This window comes from Neurospora tetraspora (assembly GCF_033439725.1).
Source record: "Neurospora tetraspora strain CBS 560.94 chromosome Unknown B0H65scaffold_1, whole genome shotgun sequence".
In the NCBI taxonomy this organism is placed as follows: Eukaryota; Fungi; Ascomycota; class Sordariomycetes; order Sordariales; family Sordariaceae; genus Neurospora; species Neurospora tetraspora.
In genome coordinates this window covers 2,599,833-2,616,737 of record NW_026944383.1, presented here as the reverse complement: position 1 = coordinate 2,616,737, position 16,905 = coordinate 2,599,833, and the positions used below count along the sequence as shown (strand labels likewise).

Below are 16,905 nucleotides of genomic sequence, written 5' to 3'. Positions count from 1 at the left end.
CCATCTGTAAAATACATACGACCATAGGCACTTGGGCAAAAACTCGGGATCCCGTTCGATCTCCCCTAGATAAGCCAGTGACCGCCAGACTAGTAGCTGGTTCGGTGACGGCCAGCGAATAACCTGGTGTTGTATGTCTTTTTGTTGGTGTTTGGAAGTCGATTCCGTTAAGCAGGACAGTGGAAGGCACGTTGGACTCCTGCTATTGAACTTTCAGGGGGGAAGGCACATGGCGATGACGATTGCAATGATATTTTTGTCCCCAGGGCAACACTATTAGGACCATCATCATGTTTTCTGAATCCTAACACCAACATCACCATGGAAACTCTCTGACGTCCCTCTCGTCAGATATATACACTGTAGACAGGATGCTCCTTTAGACCCATCATCCTCAGCTGAATCCGAACACTCTCCAACACCCTCTTCTTGACATTAACATCCTCAATGTCCTGGCCTAGAAACAAGCCGTGAGTACTCTTGAAGTCATACTTCTTCAAGATCCCCCACATACGCGCAATCTCACCTGCGCTCAGAGGGATCAGGTTGGGAATGCTCCACATGAACGAGTAAGAGTTGGTGTCTTTTGGTCGTGAGCGAGGTTCTCCAAGGGCATTCACTTCCCAGTTAGACAGCCCAGAGGGAGTGGTGAAGATTGTGTCTGCCGTGAGCAGATGGCCTGAGTGAGGGATGTGGAGGACCACTTTAACTTGTTAGTTATCTCTTCTCTCACACACACACACATCAAGAACCTGAAGGGGTCTAAGACTGGACTTACAACTACCAGGAAAGTGGCCACCCAACTTGACAGCCACAACCCCCAAATCCTCCCCCTTTTTGTTCGTAATCCTCGTTTCCTCCTCGGTAATCTCCCTTTGGACAGCATCATCCACTCTCGCCCTCCACCTCTTATCATCCGCTGCCAAATAAACAGGACAATCACCAAAAGCCCTTGCCCACTCCAGATGCGTCGTGTAAAAGTGCGGATGGCTAATCACTATCGCATCAACGCCTCCCAGCTGCTTGATTTTGCTCACTGTCTCCTCATCCAAAAAGGCCACGCAGTCCCACAGTACCTTTTTTCCCGAGGGGGTTTTGACGAGGATGGCGCGCTGGCCGATGCCGAGTTTGGGGGTGGTCACGATAGAGATGAGTTCTGCCTGCTTTAACTCGTCTATCGTTGCCTCCTTTGGCTCCCCGCTTGAGTCTGACTTTGACGACTCGAACTTTTCCTGTGGGCTGGAGTACTTGTATGGGTGGAACTCATTCTTGTACTTGGGAGATGTGGAGGAACGCAGGTCAGAGAGGGTGGTGAAGGATTGCCCCGAGGGAGGAACGAATTGGCGAGGGTCGTCGCAGATGAAGCAGGTCTTGAGGGAGGAGCGGTCGGTAGTGGGGTGTTGGGTGCCGCAGGCGGTGCAGATGAGATATTGTTCGGCCATGGTGGTGGTTGGTGAAGGCATTGTTGGTCGGGTGCATCACGGTGCCGGATTTGGGGGAGGAAGAGATAAAGTTGGGTTGAGTACTGGGTAGGGGGACATTGTGATGTTGGATCAAAGAAAAGAATTCAAGGTTAGCCATCAACAGCAATGCGGGGAAAAGGGTTCTTGGATTTATATTCCCAACTTGGAGGTGAAGTCACAGTACCTGTCTTGATTTGTGTAAGTCAGATCTTGGTCAGGATGTGGAAGGAGAACGTGGAAGTGGAAGCTGATGAGTTGAAGGAAAAAGAAAGTTCAAGATACAATAAGCAAACAATCTGAGTCTTTTCCCATTTCTGAGAATTACCATATGAGTAAAACTATGGCGTCTTTGACGATGCCCATGCCTCGTCGTTGAATTGGAGGAAGATGATTGATGACGAAGGGAGAATGGGGTTGTGGGGAGGAAGAGCAGGGGGGGTGTGTTGACGAATTGTGGGGTAATCCACTGCCGCTTCGAGACAGCTCCGAACTTTGAATTCAAACTTCAAACTTCCTCCTCCCCAACTTCTTCATCCAAAGGAAAGACGAACCAACACTTCAACACCGCATACACAAGTCACGACAAGCTTCAGTCGCTTACCACGCATCTTGTCACAACATAGTTCCAAGCATGATACCATGATCCGCTGCCCAACACCATCACGGTCATCACCATGGAACACCCAAGTGCCGCAGCCTCGACGCTGACCAGGCACCGGATCGGCGTCGCCCTATTCTCCTGTGCTGCCGCCGCCTCCCTGGGCTATTTCTGCTACCGCATCTACAACCCGTCTCTCCCCGAACCTGACTCGTCCCGTCGTGTCCGCCGAAGCAATGCCGTCCGTCACCGTAGACGTTCTGCCCCCAACCTCCACCGCGACCGCGACCCCGACCGCCGCCGCTCCGATGTTTCTCAAGACTCCGCTACCGCTCGTGCCGCAGAAGGCAACCCTGATGACCCCAACACGAACGCCGAACCCGCCGATGCCCAGACTGTTGCCGACGACCAGGCCCTACAGATTGCTGATGACGACTGGTGGAACGACAACGGCCCCGGAGACGGGTACGCCAATCACCGCGCCGGCCAGAATATCGTCAACCTCCTGTTTCGCGTTTCCGAGGACAATGCCAGGCGCAGCTCCTACGTTCACCGTGGCTGCCAGTGCAACGCTTGCGGAATAGTGCCCATCCGTGGCATTCGATACCGCTGCGCCAACTGTGCCGACTTCGACCTCTGCGAGACTTGCGAATCCCAAGACCTCCACATCAAGACACACGTGTTCTACAAGATCAAGGTTCCCGCCCCGAGATTGGGTCCCCGACAGCTCCAGCCTGTATGGTACCCCGGAAATCCCGACAACTGCGTGCGAGTGCTTAATAGGGCGGCCATCGCGAAGCTGTCTCGGTCGACTGGCTTGGAGCGTCCCGAACTAGAAGCCTTGTGGGAGCAATGGACATTCTTGGCAAACACCGAGTGGAAGGAGGACCCAGACGGCCTCAACCTGGCCATGGATCGCAAGACCTTTGAGCGCACCCTGGTGCCTTCTGGTTCGAACCGTCATAATGCCCCAAATCTCCTATACGACCGCATGTTCGCCTTCTACGACACCAACAACGATGATCTGATCGGCTTCTCCGAGTTCCTGCATGCCACCACTTACCGCAAAAGCAAGCACAGGCTTCGCCGCATCTTCAATGGCTACGATATTGACGGAGATGGTTATGTGGACCGCCGTGACTTTCTACGTTTGTTCCGCGCCTATTACGTGCTGTTTAAGGAGATGCACAAGGACATGCTGGAAGGCCTCGACGATCAGGTCATGAGCTCTAACGAAGTCAAGCAGCTGATTTCTAGTAGACATCCTGTGAGCAGCTTCTTTGGACGTGAAGGTGCTATCCCTAGATCGGATAGTGATCGGCCCATGTATGGAAAGGTTTTTACCAGTAACGGTAATGTGCGAATCATGGACGGACGCACCAGCGTTGTCAATGAGGACAAACCCGACACAGCTGATCGTGACGCCGTGCTCGAGAGCATCTTTCAGCAGGAAAATCGTGATAGCGAATCCCTTTTTGCGGCTATCCTGGAGGAATACAACAACCAGGAGGCTAATGGAATGCCCAGAGAGTCCCTGCGCTACTTTGCTGCCTTGCTGAACCCACCTGCCCGCATTGAGGACCTACCATCGTTGCTTACTGGTCGACGACGGGAAGGCGACGATCTCCTCTTTGTTACCGACCCCGACGAAGATCATGACGGGACGAGCGAGGAAGAGGATGGACACCGCGACCGTGCCAGAGCCCAACAGGACGACTCAGACCCGAACATCATTCGTGGTGAGGGATTTGTCATGAGGATGACCGACGACGCCGATGCCCGCTACCGCCGATACGTCCGCGCTGAGAGGAACGTGCGCAAAAGGCTCATTGAACGCTACCGGAGACGACAATTCTACCTGGATGAGGAAGAGGGCGCATTGCCTCCGGGCTATTGGGACCCAGAACAAGACATTTTGGCCAACCTGAATGGAGTGGGTGAGAGTTCCAAACCGGTTTCCCCGCGCTCGCCATCATCCCCAAAAGTTCGGTTTGCCGAGGACGGGGACGACTATGACACTCGATCCAACCCTTCCACATCCTCGCGAAGCATCCCTGAGCGTTGGGGAGGTATGGAGATCCCCGGCGCCGAAAGAGACGCTGGCAAGGAGGTCTTCTACCAGGTTATCCAGCAATCCTTCAACGAGCTTCTCGATAGGCTCTTCAAGTTCAAGGAGGACATAGCGATTCGGTGTGCCGAAACCAAGGCTGTCCGCGACAAGTACCGCCCATTGCTCGAGTCTATCGAGAAAGGCGTGGTGCAACATGCCGACGGCGGCATGATCCAGAAGGCTGCCGAGGAGATGCTGTTTTTCCGTCCGTCAGAAGATATCAATGACCGGGACGGCGACAAGCCCATCTCCGAGCAGAGTTTGCAGGAGCTTTTGGCGGCTAGTGGCTATAGTGTCGACGAGACCTCTCAAGCTGAAGCTGAGCCCACAGAAGAACCACAACACGATGCTGACAATCAAGAGCCCTCCAACGGCGCTGAAACTGTCGAGGCGGCGGAAGAGATGCATCACAACGAACCGAGTGCTTCCACTTACTGCGATCCGACACTGCCTCAGTTTCGACCCAACTCCATGTCTGAAACTGTGCCTCGTACCTCGGTCACTGGAGAAACTCAAGACCACCCTTCACCCAAGGGAAGGGCCAACGAGGCTGATGCCGCCGCTATCCCATCTGCATCCTCCAGCACAACTACGGCAGAAGGCAACCACGACGCAAGCCAAGAACCGCAAGATCCATCAAACATTCCAATCAATACTCTTGTTCAGTGGCGTTTCCTCGACCTAGCCGAAAAGGAGGCCAAGGAGCGTGGCGGCTGGGGCAGACTCAACTACGAAGAATTTGAAATTGTCTGGAAGCTGGAAGAGGAACATGGCAACCGTCTCGACTACCTCGGCACATGGATTGACTTCTGCATTCCATATCACTAGTGGTGTGATAAACGGATTATTTACTTGGGGTCAATCGTTTTGTTCGACGAATTCATGTTGGAAGCTATCGAGGAGGAGTACAGTGGACTAAGCCAGGATGAACGAGACGAACTATCGTCGCGGTTTCCGTCAGTTCTCTTCTCTTGAACAAGCGACTGTTTTTGGGCATAGAGTGCCCGCTGGAGTCGGGAATCGTGATGGGAAACGAAGTCTGGTCGGGAATTTGGGTTATTTTCATCCATCCGGGTCAACTTATGCCTCGGGATGTCTACGGCGGTCCATTTATATAACCATGGGAGCCGAGTTCGTTACGGCATTCCATATCCTCTCCCGCACGCAGGAAGCGACCCTCAGGGCAACTCTATGAAGGACGCAGACTCCGTCGCTTGACCACGCTATACTCAGGCATGCTGAGCAAGCAGCTTCTTCTTGTCCACAAACACAGCATGGTAGCAGGTGCACAATACCCGTTGGGTGGTACTGCTAGCCCAAAAGGCAGATTGAGCATCACCATATCTGGTCTTCATATCTGTCGACCCTGGCCTATATTCATACACTCTCCTCACAGAAAAAAATAGCTAAAGAGGCTGGAAGCTTAAGACAGGCAAATGCGATCTTCAGTCGTTTCCTCTCCGCTGCTGGGTCGCCAGATAGGTATGCACATACCGGAGGAAAGGACCCGACCGTCACCAGAAAGCTCAGGCAAAGCACTGCAGGAGTGAGCGAGTTAACAAAATGAGCAAGAGAAAAAACAATAGAGTGACAGAAGCCCCCAGGGGCAAGCGAAGTGGACATGATAGGTCCGATCCCATAAGGAAAGGTAGTGAGATGGGATGGTGAAAGCGTTGAAGAGTACAAACAGCATTGTAAATAATCCGTCTGCAGAGTTATGAGCGGAAAATCAAGCGGTAATCACCAAAGACCTGGGTATAACCATGGAATAAGACAGACTTGGACTCGGAGCATTTCACGCGTTAGACAGGCACGATACATCATCATCATCGACGGTGACCTCTCTCAGACCTTGCCCATCTTTTCTGTCTACTTCACTCCTCCTACAATACCTTCTTTCACCTTGTACATCTCACAAGCATTCCCCCCACGATCCATTCAACTAGTAACACAAAACAGACAATCATTTGCCCCCTCCTTTCCCCCTCGAAGACCCCCGAGAACCCCCAAACGCAACCTGCAACATAACCCGCCGCCGCCGCCGCCGCCGCTGCTGCTGCTGCCGTCGTGGCTCGTATCTTCCGAAGTGGTACCCGTCGGCCGTCCCTCATGTAATGTATGAGATCTGCATGCTGTGGCAGGCCAGGTACGGGATGTTGTGGTACTGTGATGGATGTGTGATGACTCGAGAATTGGAAGAGAAGGGAGAAATAGAAAATAATGGGTGTTGTGTAACTGGAACAATTTTTTTTTTTTTTTTTTTTTTTTTTTTTTGGAATCTTTTGGCCTCCCTCCTCCAAGTGGGAGGAAGGATTGTGATCTGGTCCAGTTAGTTGGGGATTGAAGTCATAGGCATTGATATGTTGTCGACCGTCTGTCTCAAGGAGGAGGAATGAGAGGGTTGAACATCAATTTCAATTTAACGGTTTGGAGAAACTCTCTTTTTCGATAATATGCCTGCGGACTGAATGAACTCAGGGGGGGAAGTATGTAACCAAATAGCATAGGTACCATGCAAAGTTATTTGAAATTGCTTGTCCAGCCAGCCGGCGCAGTGTAACCGGCTGGTTGATTCTAGATTTTAGCAACCCGAATGTGAGTGAGGGTGTTGCATTACTTGGTAGAGATAGTGATAGTGATAGCTACCTACCTTACATATGTAATGAATTACAACTAAAGCATACAGCTATTGCAATAATTAATTCTTCTTCATCCTAACGTAGGTGAGGAATTCTCAAAGTGATAATATCGACAAAAGACGACTCCGGCTTTATTAAACGGGACAACGAACGGATCTCGTTCATGCTGGAACATGAAAGACATTTCGTAACGGCAACGCGCATAGAACGGAACAGGACGGGTTGATACCTGATGAGTGGTTGGTTCTACGGGGTTTGATGGTTCAGCTCCGACACGATGTGTTCGTGCCGGGCCCTACATATCTATCTCCTTTTCGAGGAGCCCGTCATGATAGTACATAGGTCGAGTGGCTTGCGCTGCTCAACCTCCTTTCACTGTCTCGGCTGGCTGAGGCGAGCCGGCGAGTTGACGAGGTGAGGTGCTTGCCATTCTATCACCCAGGCCTTACTATTCCCAGGCTTCCAAATCACCAATGAGCGTCGTAAATGGTGGCTCGAACCAGTTCATGAAACCTGCTTCCGTTTGTGAGGCCACCATCCATCCATCCATCCATCCAGTATCCATCCATGATCCAAAGTCCCCGACATTCTGGTTCAGAACCCGTTTGATTGGACAGTATTCGTAGAAATCTGAACGGGCAAGTCTCAAGGGAGGGCGTTACCAGGTACCTATGTATGGTTCCCCTTATGTACCAACCAACTAGCAAATCTGTAATCGGATCACGAACGTGCAAACGGGGATTTTGACAGGTTCGGGGTTCGACGGAAGTTGTTCAAGATTGGGATGTTTGAATGGGACATCATGATCGGCCAGGGGGGGTTAGAGGTAGCCGAGCTCCTTCGAGGTAACTACACTAGACCGAGCTGAGTTCCTGAGGTAACCCGCTATTCATGTTTCCAAGTTTCGAGAATGTGATGTGTAACGAACAGAACGGCGAAGTTGTGTGGGTTTTGAACGGCATTCGTTTCTCCTTTGGGATTTGATAGAACTTTTAACACACATGGAACATGAACCCGCCGATGAAAGAGAAAACGAATGGTTCGTGAGTCGGATAGTCACTCTTTTGTAGTCGTCATTTCCTGTGTTAGCTATTTTCTACTGGCCGGCTTGAACTACGAACGGTCAGCCTTGAAATTGTCTCGGAACTCGCCCCTCGCTAGGTAGCTAGCTCTAGCAGGGCAATACTACACGCACGTGCCGAGAACGAGGAACGGGATTTCATACTGCCAAGTAATCGCCTATTTCGTCAAACTTGACCCGAAGGAAAGGACATTCGTAATGGAAATCAATATCCTTGGCTCGGTTTAAGATATCCTGGATATCCTTCAAGTTTTCGGTGTGTTTCGAGTGGAGTGTCTGATCATCGTCGATCACTTCCAGCTCGCTCCAGCTGGATGGTACCGAAGAATCCCAAAGTGTCAGGATGGAGTGAGAATATTCCTTGGATCTTGCGTTTGTAATGGCGAGATGCGTGATGGACTGTCTGGTTCGTTCGTTTGGGTTTCGTCCTTTACACAACTTCACACAGGGAAAAAAGGAGTTGGGAACTTGAAATGGAAAGAGATGATCTGACAACCATGGAATATGCAGTTCCGGGAAAGGATGTGCAAGATGCACATTGATGTAGTGTAATGCAGCCCCGTCTTTCCGTTCGTACGTTACATATGTATGTACATAGCGGTATGTACAGGGTCAGGTACACTCGGGTACGTATTTCGGGTCACCTACAGCCGGGGGTGTAAGTTTGAACTGAAGATAGATAGATGCCTGTAAGAATGGTAAGGTCTATGAAAGTCGGTAATTAACACCAACCTTCTGCCTTCGTACTGGGATACATAACATCATGTTGCTCTCCCCCGCTTCTCGGTGTCCAAATTTCAGACGTTTTGACAAAAGTCTCCATCCACAACCATTCACGCCGAGTCCAATTCCCCGCGGTGATCCTCACCAAAACATGCCGCACACCGTGAACCGAAGCTGTATCAATGCCCGACCAAGACGACCTCTGAGAGGGGAACGCATGGTGCTAGCGATTCTGGAAGCAAGGCTCGCAGATAAAAGTGACCGAAAACACGACACCAACACGCAAAGGCACGTAAAAGACAGGCCAGACCCTTTCCCTCACCGCGTCCGGGTATCACTATGTATCTTGAATACATCGTAGATCTCTCCCAATAGGCCACCCCCCGCGTTACAGTTACGCTAGGAGGCCGAGGAGGCCTGATTGATGCTGCAGGTTCGTGAATCCTTGGAAGTTTCCAAGCCCAACCAACCGCGGGGTAAAAAAAGATATCATAAATCCAACCCTGCCTGGACCCCGGACGAGTCGGAGATCCTCACACGAGATTCGCGAATTGGCGATTTCGAGATTTCGAGATTTCCTCTTTCCAAGTTCGGGATTCGTCCAAATCACCAAAGCCACGCGGGTTGACGCGCATCATTGTCACTCTACAGTCTACACGGGCTCCCGAGACGAGACTGAGACGAGACGAGACGCCATCTTTTTAACCGCGTTTTCGTGCCCAGCCCAGAGCCGCGCTTCTTGAACCGTATATCTTCTCCGCGCGGCGTGATGTCGACATCTTTTCACGAAATCCTTCTACATATCTGCCCTGGTCCGACGCGGATTCATTGGCTCATAAGGCACGTCTCTCTTTGGTCCATTTTCCCTTTTCCTCTTTTTTCCACACCAAGGCAGTGTAGCGGGCAGCTTCCCCTCACGGCAGCTTTTTGGAAGAGATTTTCTCTCTCAGGCGCGCTCGTCAGGTAACAATCTCGCAAATATACCTATCATATCGTCTCGTCTAGAGAATGGGCGTTCATGCCGTCGGTCGGATTCCAAACGTACGGCGTAGTGGTGTAGCATGCGGAGGAAGACATCCCCGGACACAACATACCTGGGTGGTGGTGGTGGTGGTTGTCTTGCGGTGTGACTGATGCTTGACTACTTGCGTTGAAGCTATCGACATGCTTCATGCTCATGCTCATGCTTTGCTGACTTTGCCGCTGTAGCCTGTGGCATATGTATGTATGCCGGTAGATCCGTCATTCGACGAAGTATTATCAGGCGATTCTGGCTAGAGGCATCCAACAAGGCTCTGGACCTGATCGTCCAGTCCTCGTCCTCGTTCTCGATACTGTCTGTCCTGAACCGCAATGACCACGTACCGGTATCACAACGCTGACGGAGTGTCATCCTCCCTCCCCGTGACCACGCGTCAAGGCGCACCCATCTCCATGCTCTCTTCAGGCAAAAGATCACCTTATCACCAAGCCTATCCGCATAATATGAACTGTGACCTGCGCAGTGTTCCCATCCATCATCCAAGGTAGGCAGACACGGGCACTCGGCAGATCATATCACAAACCAAAGCTGGCTTGCAGATTGCCTAGAGGTAGAATTGCCACCCCGCGCCGCAATGATATGACCATGGCTCCGGCGGTTCGCAATCAGGTCTCCCAGGCCTCACCGTAGCACGGCATTAAATATATATCAGGGCTGTAAGCGCAACCAACTGCGTATGTAGCGGTACGAAACCGATCCCGTTTGCTTGTACGTCCGTCCATATTCGCTGTACGTAGTATGTGTATGTAATGCACACACTCGGGTATTAAAATAGGTATCCGGCAAAGTCCGCTATCCGTGAGCATACTGCGTAAATAGTCGGCAGGCAGGCAGGCAGGACGGATTGCGGAAAGACAATGCGATGCGGGCGTTGCGGGCGTTGCGGGCAGCGGGACGTTCCCGAGTTGCGTTGCGCCGGATTATCCGCTCGGACATGTGGGGCAGTGGGTGCCCCCCCGCCCGCCGCCCGGGATGCGGCAATGCGGCATTGGACTCGGAGGAGGAGAGGGGGAAGTTGCCGGCCGGAGAACCCCGCGGGATATATAGAATTGTTGTTAGGGCCTGTTTGGCGCGTCTGAAATGGGTTTCTGAAAGGGGTCCTCTGAAGTGCTTTTCAGAGGAATAGTACAGACTATTCTGAACCGGAATTTTGCGGTAAATGCCGAGATTTTGAGCTCTACCCTATTCCTATTCAAAGCCCCATTTCAGAATGCCGTTTGGTGTCCTAAAATCGTGGAGCTCTATACTTGGCACCACATTTCGTATTTATGGGTCGATAATTAATGTAATCTTCTTTGTGTCTCTTTACTGATTAAAACTACCAAATCTACTAATAAAATAGCTGGCTCCCAAACAGCTAGTTAAGTAGCCAATAAGCTACCCGTATATATTCCTCTCCCCTCTGTAGTACCACTATTTATATAATTTAGTTAATTTGCCTCCTAGGTGCCTACTTCGTAGGTGATAATCTCTTCCTAGTGACCCTCTTAGCGTAAATTTAAGAACCCTATTAGTAGGGTACTTAAGAAATTATAGTAGTAGAATGACGAGTAGGAAATAACCCTCCTTAATGTATTGAAGAGGGTAGTCGATAATGGTTTTTTGAGCGTAAGTACGAAGTATATATTAAGAACTTCATAAAAGAAGTTGCGTTCTAGTTAGTTTATACCCTTTATTATTATTATTATATAGATATATATTAATCGGTATACTAATTCTAGATTAAACCCTAGGGTATATATGGTTATATGAAAGGTTAAGCCTTATACTACTATAAGGAGAAATAATAGGACTTTTTCGTATATCGAAGTTATTTTCGAAGAGGATAATTCGGTATGATTGCCTAGCTATATTACTAACCTATAAAACGTACGTAGCGTTATCTTTATTAATGATTGGAAGCGTCCTATATGATTGTATAGAAGTTTTATTGTCGTGAACTAATTATTCTTAGTGCGATTGATAGGGATATAGGTAACTTATAGTATTAACGAAGTATTAATAAGTATTATCGCTAGCTTTAGCACTAGCTTTTTACGATGTATATTTCGCTCAAGGCGTTTACAATGTTGGATAAGAGCGGCGGGGAATATAGTAATTGATCTAGGTATTAGTATTATTGGGTAGTATTGAAGGTAGGTTATTGATTTTGGTGTAAAAAGGTGTATTTTAGAAGAAGGGTGGCCTCTAAAGTGTTTAAAATTAATTTTAGAAGATTTACGATATTTGATTGGCTGGGATACGAATGTGGGGGCAGGAATTTCAGAGACCGACTTTTGCAGCGATTTCAGTACTAAAACGTTCAGAGTGCTTCCAAATACCACTCTGAAATACCCTTGTCAGAAGATTTCAGAACCCTATTTCAGACGCGCCAAATAGGCCCTTAGTTGTTACGGCGCTGTGTCCGGTCCGGTCTTGGACAGGTCATGGCAATTGGTTTCGTTGCTGAAATTGCTGGTTTACCGGACCATGAAATCCGAACCACCGAAAAGTCGAAAGGAACTCCCGGTTCTACACAGCCCAGGTCACTCCGGCGGGAGTCCGGGCGGGGTATTCAACTGTACGGAGCAACAAGGGGGAACCAAGCAGACGGGCCGCGGCCGGTCGCGTCGAGTGGGGAGGTTTTGCTATGCGTTTAGTTTTCGGCTCTTCTTCTTCTCCAAGTTTCTCCTTGTGAGTTGTGGCGCCGTTGGCGCGAATGCTCACCTTTCTCCTCTTGGTGGAAACTCTCCACACAGAGTGGATGGGCATCGATTGTCGAACCACCAGAAAAAAAAAATCTGTTGCATGAGTTCATGCAACGTAGCATCCCGTTGCTTTGGGGACTCCATCTCGCTTTGCTGCTAGCTGCCGTTGTTGCCCAGACAACAGGAACTATTCACTCAGAGCCCCATACAGTTTGTTTTGTTTTGTTTTTGCATGAAAGAGATATCCATCGGTTTCCAGGGAAACGAGAAAGAAGATGGAGAAAGAAAAGAGAAGAAATTGAAAAACACTGTGTGGTGATGTTCTTGATCCCGGGAGACCGAGGCAACTCCCGGCCCCGCCCCGCCCGGGATGAGAAGGTCCGGGGTTCAGTTGTTTGTCCTCCGATTCCGTCTTCGTTGCGTAAACTATGGTAAAGTCCGTATCGTTTGTCCCCCCGGAATTCGAGAAACCGCAGGTAAAGAGCTGGTAGCCCTGAAAAGGTGATAAGGTAGCCAGTGAAACACAACTCCTACAAGCGTCACAGCCCCGGCGGCCGCGACCGTTCCTTTCCAGCTTCACTTTCGGACCAATATATGCATGCGTGTGTGTGTGTGAGTGAGACGGAATAATCCCATTTTTAACAGCACAACTCGCGGAGTTTCTCTTTTCGAAATTCGTTCTTGCTTGTCATCATGAATTTGTGCCGCCACGGCGCTCCCCGTGCTCATTTCGGAAGAGAATCAGTAGATCCTTCAATGGGCTCGTAATAGCGCATCAAATTTCCGATAGAAGCAGCGGGCTCTGGGTCGTCTTTTTCCTACCCCTAGATGACCAGCAAGTTCAACGGCGTTCTTTACAACTGAACTGGCTTCGACGTTCCAAATTTACGCTTGAAATGCCGTGATGCTATCATCAACCGTTGTTCTCTGTCAGATCATGTTTGCATGAATGTTCACAATCTCCCGTCGTCACATGAACTTTCCCCCAGTGGCCCCCGTCCCGTGACTTGCCGTGCTGCCTGGTCCCCCACCTGGTGGGTCCATGCTCCACAATGTTTTTAAAGCCCCCACCTGAACTTTGTCTCTGGATCCTATTGGCTAGTTTGATCAGCCTCACGTGGCTGTTGCATCTAGCTCAGCCTTATTTCTACCCGAACCCTGGGATTTGGGCAACGCCGCGGTAACACCCTTGTCAGTTCGACGGTTACCCCTCCAAACCGGCTTCCATTGAGCTTCTAGAACAACTTCAGCACACGCACTGGTATGTCAACTGTTTGGTGGTTGGCTTCGATTTTCACATTGGCGGTGTCGAATGGAGCTGCTTGTCCGGACCAACAGGATTCATGCCATCTGCTTCAATGACATCGACCACTTCCTTCAGTTTTGTTGGGAGGATGGGCCGCCAGGGCGCCTTCAGAGATTCAGCACGCTGATGCCACTGGCTTGGTGTTGTTGGCGGTTGGGGCCTAGCCAGTAGCCAGTTTCACTCTGAACACACTCCTCCTTCGACTCCATCAAACGCCGAAAGGTCACAGATCCCCGATAGGATGAAACCATCTCATAACCTTTCGGGTTCACGATCCTTGTTCCTTTTTTTCTCTTGCGTCAAGCAAGTTGTTTCCACACATTACAGCATACATATCAACCTTGGCGGTCAGCGTTCAAGGCCTCAAGCGCTTGGATACGTGGACGTCCTCGATGCCACATGTTCAGGCCTCTGGCGCTAGGTACTAGACCTCCACAAGCCTCGGGATTGACCACCATCGACAAACACCCTGGCGATTACCTTACTGCTTTCATAGCCGGGCAGTGGATCACTGTGTGAGGGGGCGCGCGCCGTGCCGGGCCGGGTACCATTTCAAGCTCCCCCTCCTCCCAGGCTCCCATCATAGCGGGATGCACTGGTGCAGCGGTTGACAAACAGAAGTAGAAGGCCTGGGCCGCGCCGCAGGTGCGGGCAAAAATGTGTGTGTCTTTTGTTGCGTGTCTGTACTTCACCGCCTTTGTGATCGCGATCTCGGTGCTGGCGTAACATAAGACTCAGACAGCGTGATTGATTGATGGAGGATAAAGGATTCTCAGCTGCGTTATAGCGCACGGTGAGGAAGGATAGCAGTTGTTCATTGGAGCATTAAACATGTACAGGTAGAGCTGCTACCAGACATTTCAGTGCCCCTGGTCGTGTATGTATCTGTAATTTCGTAATTACCGTAACGCTACGATACAATCCGGTCGGTGTCCGTAGTCCGTAGATCCCGCCGTATTGAGCATCCGGTGATCGGCGGGCGGCCCCGGGGTCTGGGCTCGGCTACCGCTCGAGCGGCCGCCGTTCAGATGTCCCAGCTTTGAGACCATCAGAGGGGCGGAAGCCTCATACGCAAAGTGTTTGTATGAGATTAGTGAAGCGGTCTTACCAGTTGACTCAACTAAGCGAAAAATGAGAGGTTGATCGTTGATGTGGCTTGAGTTCGGTAACATGCCCCCTCATTTGCCTCATGAAAGTTCATGGTTCAAGATGTTTCTTGAATTCTTGGGTGTCGGGGTTGTGTCCCGCCCAGCCACCACCACCGCGAGCGGCTGAGCTGAAAGCCATGCGAAGGCCCGCCAATAGTATAAACGTCCCGACATTGAAAAGACACCCACCTTGACTGACCTGGGAGATAGGAGTTTCAGAATAAACATGGCGGGTTCTCGCCATTGGTCTTTGGGTTATCTTTTTCTCCTTTCGGCTTACGAAAGGCAAGATATTCCCTAGGCACTATTGGGAGAAACATGAGAAGATGTGCGGCTGCGCCAGCCTTATGCTTGATGATATAGGAGGGCACATACGCCGTTTCTCCAACCACCGCAATGCGGATAAACGGAACGGCTGGTAGTTAGCAGGAAACCTGTTCTTGGAGAGAGACTTTACGAGACTGATGTCCGCATGCTGTACCAATAGAGCATGCCGTGTTGCTTCGAATACCCGTGATGGCGCAAGGCTGCCAGCACTGTACGACCGTTACCTGGTAGACCTTCGTCCGAAACGTATGATGATCTTTTGTGGCTAACCTGAATCAAGACCCCGTGGTTTGAACTTGGATGTGACATTTCAGGGTCCAGTTTGAAGCTTCTCGTAGGCGAGCTCGTAGGGTAGGTAGGTCGCAGTAATCAACCGTGAATATGAGACGCCCGGGGTCGACACGAAATGCAGGGTAGCGTGAGTCTCAGCCGAGCCTTCTAATAACGGCGATGATGGTCCGTCCCGATGGCATTGGCCTAATGGCCATCGCGTGTTTACCGTCTTTGATGATGGCGTCGTTGAGGTTCGGTATGTCTCAAACCTGCATGGAGGCAGTTCCACCCGTCCAGTCTGATACCGGCTGCAATCGCAAGCACCGGTAGGCAGCACCATGCTGTGCCCTGCATACGGCTAGAGGACCACTTGGATTCGGGCAAGAAGCAGCTCGTGGGCAGATCCCAAAGATATTCCGATCTAGACCCGGAAGGTTTGGCGCGAGATTACATGGGCGACGAAATGGTGGTGTAGCTCTTCAAGTCGCGAAGTAATTACGACGCGGCCGTTGGCACAAGGCGGCTTGTCGTCCTAGGGGCATCCCCGGCGGTCCGTGGCAGGTTGACGAGAAAGGATATTAGTGCTGACACCAAACTGGCAGATACGTCGTGCACCGTTCGACTATGTAAAGGCTCATGTCCCACGGCATGCCGAAGCAATCAATTTGGAAGCAAGTTCAGGGTATAGGGCCAACCAGCGGACCGCCACTGAAGGAAACAGCTCCTTGATGAGTTGCACGGCATACCGCCGTGAGCTGAGGGTTGATCCGCGGCGTCAGGGTATTTGGATTTTTTGGCGGCTTGTGGTTAACAATGGTCGATCTTTTGTCCCAGCACAGAGACGGATCAGAAGGCCGTGAGACCCGATTGCCTGAATTGTGCCGATCGGCGCGGCCAAGGGCTGCGGGCAGAGGCAGATGCAGCTGGTCGTGATGGTCCTAGTTGCAGTTGCAGTATCATGCTGCTGTGTAGCTGAGATAACCGCGGGCTGGCAACATATAATGACGACAATCATAGCCTCGCCTGTCGAAAGGAACAAGAGACAGGATGTTGAGACAGGACGACGGCAGGTGATACAGCCTCAAGCCGCCCGGCAGCTTGGTCATCGGAGCAGTCGTGACCGGAATACAAGTCCGTCATGGCTCGGGAGTTGGGATGTGTTCCCGGCAAGAGGTGGTCGGGCCGGATGCGGGTTTCATGGTGGTGTGGACGGCATTATATGGCCCGGAGCTTGGTGAGAGGTCCGAAGCCAATCCGTACCTCCATTTGTTTGATGGCCTGGCAGTGTTCAGTGTCCTTGTTATCTTTCCCCGGCGGTAATAGCGCGGCAAAGGGCCATGTCGTAATCTTTCCTCGCCAAGTCGCGCTCCCCTTCCACTGTTGATGTTGCGACCCGTGGTTGGAGGTTGAAAGTGGTGGAAACACGCTTGGATTTAAATTGGGTTTCTTCGGACGTGTATGAGCGCGTTCCACCCTCCTGATTGGTGGGTAGTAGCTCCTTCATGCTT

The 16,905-nt window shown here is 50.9% G+C and overlaps 2 protein-coding genes across 2 annotated transcripts; one reads left to right on the top strand and one right to left on the bottom strand.

The window, feature by feature from the left end:
- Positions 1-230: 230 nt before the first annotated feature.
- Positions 231-1,871, bottom strand: B0H65DRAFT_449452 (beta-lactamase-like protein). The gene is made up of 3 exons (XM_062825953.1): positions 1,746-1,871; positions 779-1,651; positions 231-703 (listed from the first exon to the last, which is right to left on the bottom strand). Exons 2-3 carry the CDS (start codon positions 1,461-1,463, stop codon positions 348-350), a joined length of 1,041 nt encoding a protein of 346 aa, XP_062686109.1. The 5' UTR covers positions 1,464-1,651; positions 1,746-1,871; the 3' UTR covers positions 231-347.
- Positions 1,872-2,137: 266 nt separating this feature from the next.
- Positions 2,138-4,999, top strand: B0H65DRAFT_413836 (uncharacterized protein; the record flags this gene model as incomplete). Its single annotated transcript, XM_062823873.1, has 1 exon — positions 2,138-4,999. One exon carries the CDS (start codon positions 2,138-2,140, stop codon positions 4,997-4,999), a length of 2,862 nt encoding a protein of 953 aa, XP_062686108.1.
- Between the last annotated feature and the right edge of the window lie 11,906 nt (positions 5,000-16,905).